The sequence below is a fragment of the Elephantulus edwardii genome, unplaced genomic scaffold (genome assembly GCF_000299155.1).
Source record: "Elephantulus edwardii isolate Elephantulus edwardi_28Jun2011 unplaced genomic scaffold, EleEdw1.0 scaffold00034, whole genome shotgun sequence".
In the NCBI taxonomy this organism is placed as follows: domain Eukaryota; kingdom Metazoa; phylum Chordata; class Mammalia; order Macroscelidea; family Macroscelididae; genus Elephantulus; species Elephantulus edwardii.
This window is the reverse complement of record NW_006399784.1, coordinates 20,560,076-20,563,792: the sequence shown is the minus strand read 5'-3', so window position 1 is coordinate 20,563,792 and position 3,717 is coordinate 20,560,076. Positions and strand designations below refer to the sequence as shown.

Below are 3,717 nucleotides of genomic sequence, written 5' to 3'. Positions count from 1 at the left end.
ATGAGAAGATACTGGAAGAGGATCCCAAAGGGAGGAAGAGAGCATGGCGCCGGACGGATTCCGTGAAGGAAGGCCTAGTCGAGTGCAATGGAGGAGTGGCCGAAGAGGATGAGGGGGAGGTCATTCTTGCGCAGGAGCCTGCAGCTGATCAGGAGGTGCCGAGGGACGCCATCTTGCCCGAGCAGTCCCCAGGAGAATTTGACTTTAATGAGTTCTTTAACCTTGATAAGGTGCCGTGCTTGGCTTCGATGATGGAAGATGTTTTGGGAGAAGGGTCGGTCTCTGCCAGCCGCTTCAGTAGGTGGTTCTCTAACCCCAGCCGGTCCGGAAGCCGCTCGAGCAGCCTTGGGTCTACACCACATGAAGAACTGGAACAACTTGCAGGTCTGGAGCAAGCTATCCTCTCTCCTGGACAGAACTCGGGGAATTACTTTGCTCCTATACCACTGGAAGATCACACTGAAAATAAAGTTGATATTTTGGAAATGCTACAGAAAGCCAAAGTGGACTTAAAACCTCTTCTCTCCAGCCTTTCTGCAAATAAGGAAACACTGAAAGAAAGCTCACATTCAGGAGTGGTTCTTTCAGTGGAAGAGGTAGAAGCAGGGCTCAAGGGTTTGAAGGTGGACCAACAAGTAAAGAATTCAACTCCCTTCATGGCAGAACATTTAGAGGAGACCCTCAACGCTGTAACAAACAATCGGCAGCTGAAAAAAGATGGAGATATGACTGCGTTCAACAAGCTCGTGAGCACCATGAAGGCAAGCGGAACTCTGCCTTCGCAGCCCAGAGCCAGCCGAAACCTTGAAAGCCATTTGATGTCTCCTGCTGAGATTCCAGGCCAGCCTGTGTCTAAGAACATCCTCCAGGAACTTCTGGGTCCGCCTATCCAGAGACCGGCTTCTTCCAATCTTCTGAGTGGCCTTATGGGAAGCTTGGAGCCCACAGCATCTTTACTGGGCCATAGAGCACCCTCGTCCCCCTTGTCACAGGTGTTTCAAACGCGAGCAGCCTCAGCAGACTATCTTCGCCCTAGGATATCATTACCAGCTGGCTTCTCATCGGGGCCACAGCAGCTTCTGGGAGACCCGTTCCAAGGCATGCACAAGCCCATGAGCCCCATCACAGCCCAGCAGATGAGCCAGCTGGAGCTGCAGCAGGCCGCTTTGGAGGGGCTGGCCTTGCCACCTGACCTTGCAATGCAGACAGCTAACTTCTACCAGCCTGACTTTGACAAACCACAGGTGGATAGAACCAGAGATGGATTCAGAAACAGGCAGCAGCGAGTGGCCAAGTCGCCAGCACCCATGCATCAAGGGAATTCCTCTTCCCCTGCTCCCTCAGCCTCCATCACAAGCATGCTTTCTCCTTCCTTCACCCCTACCTCAGTGATTCGTAAGATGTATGAGAGCAAAGAGAAAAGCAAGGAGGAGCCGGCACCCGGCAAAGCATCTCTTGGTGACAGGAAAGAGGACACGCAGAAGGCCAGTGAGGAGACCCTCCTGTCATCCAACTCTGTGTCCAATGCCGATCAAGATTCCTCACCCACTACACATCCCAAACTCTCAACGCTGCAGCTGTCTTCCTGTTCGATGTCCATGTCCCAAACCAACCGTTACACCAAAGAACAAGATTATCGCCCTAAAATGACTGGGAGAAAAACACCCATGTTGGCTTCCCCAGTTCCAGGAGCACCTTTTCTCCGCCCTGTCCACCAAGTCCCGCTTGTCCCTCATGTACCGATTGTGCGGCCTCCACACCAGCTTCACCCAGGATTGGTCCATAGGATGCTGACCCAGGGAGTACACCCTCAGCATCTGCCAAGTTTGCTTCAAGCTGGTGTGCTTCCTCCTGGGATGGACCTGACTCATTTACAGGGACTGTCCGGCCCGATCCTGACCCAGCCCTTCTACCCCTTGCCTGCTGCTGGTCACCCTCTCCTAAATCCCCATCCGGGGACACCTCTGCACCTGACAGTGATACAGCAGCAGCTACAGCGCTCAGTTCTGCATCCTCCAGGTTCAGGTTCTCAGACAGCGGCTGTCAACGTCCCAATGACGCCCCAGAATGTGCCCAGCCGGTCAGGCCTGCCCCACATGCACTCCCAGCTGGAGCACCATCCCAGTCAGAGGAGTAGCTCCCCCGTGGGCCTTGCCAAATGGTTTGACTCAGATGTGCTGCAGCAGCCCCTGCCCTCCATGCCTGCCGAAGTTATCAGTGTGGACAAGCTGGAATACCGACAGCGAGCAGCTCATCGAAGCCTGGACTCGGCTCAATCAAGGACTCAGCTTCCTCCTCTGGAGTTGGTTTATGGGCTATTATATGGGGCACTCTGGCAGAAAGCCTTTAGAATGAATGCCCATGCAGCTGGTGTCTGCATTATGGTGGAAGGAATTCTTAACCAATTGAGTGGAGCCTACAGTTTGAAGACAGGAGGCAGTGTTGTCAATCCTGGGGTGGGGGGGGAATTTTTTTTTTTTGTAAGATATGTGAATGAAGTGTTGGTGTCTTCACCAAGAGGGGGCACCTGAGGGTTCTGAGAAAATAAATGTATAGACCCTTATGTACAGATCTGTGTATAAACAATTTTTGTATATACATACAGGATAGCTTTTTTGAACTTATACAGCTGTACATAAAAGTAGCCAGTATTAGTTTAAGCCTGTGTCGACAGTTTTAATTTTTTTTCACTTGTACATTTGGGACTTTTTTTCTTTTGGTTGATTAAAGTTGCATATGCTAAGTGTGTGAATGGAAAAAAAAAAAGAGTTAATGGAACCACACTGAAGGAAAACCATGAAAAGGTTAACCAAAGAAAAGGTGTGTTAGTAGGTAGAGAATGTTCTAAGGGGCTGCTGAGTCAGTTCCCACTTACAGTGACCCTGCTATTCAACAGAACAGCACTTTTCTGGATTCTGCTCCATCCTTACAATCTCTACTGGACATGAGCTCACTGTTGTAGACACTGTGTCAGTCCACTCTGTGGAGACTCTTCTATTCTTTTGCTGGCCCTCTAATTTTCCAAGTATGATATCCTTACTCAAGGACTTGCTTCTCCTGACAACATGCCAAAATATGTTGTTGTTGTTGTTGTTGTTAAATGCCATCAAGTCATCTGCGACTCATAGTGACTCTGTGCAGAGTAGCTCTGAACTCTGCCTTATCCCCTCTTGCACAGTCCCTCCATACTTCCAAGCACAATGACCTTCTCCAGGGACTGGTCCCTTTGGGCCACATGCCCAAAGTATCCTTGTCCCTGAGGAGTAGCCTGATTTTACCCTCTCCAGGACAGAGATGTTTGTTCTCTTGGAAACCTATGGTATACTTAATATTCCTTGAGCACCAAAACTCAAAGGTATCAATTATTCTGTCATCCCTAGTCATTGTCCAGTTCTCTGATGCATAGCAAGTAATTGTTTTCCTTCCTTTCCATTAGTTTATTTATAAAATTCTAACGCAAATGTGAACAAATTCTTTCAATTTCCCTCACCCACCACCCATCAAATTGCACAACCCTATGATTAATCCCCTTCTCCCCCTCCATATCCACATCCCTCTGCTTCCAACCTCTCTTACCCCACCTGGATCCTTATACTCATTCTACAATAATAGTCTAATACAATATTTATCCCTGTGGGACTGAGTTAGTTCACTCAGCATAATGCTCTCCAGTCTCTCCCAAGTTAGGTAATAATTTACAAAATTATTGCTCCTGCG

The 3,717-nt window shown here is 49.1% G+C and overlaps 1 protein-coding gene across 1 annotated transcript; it reads left to right on the top strand.

Annotated features, from left to right (window-relative positions):
- Nucleotides 1–6: 6 nt before the first annotated feature.
- LOC102869279 (eukaryotic translation initiation factor 4E transporter-like) lies at nt 7–2,531 on the top strand. The gene has a single exon (XM_006884501.1). The coding sequence runs from the start codon at nt 249–251 to the stop codon at nt 2,529–2,531; it is 2,283 nt and encodes a 760-aa protein (XP_006884563.1). The 5' UTR covers nt 7–248.
- Nucleotides 2,532–3,717: the final 1,186 nt, after the last annotated feature.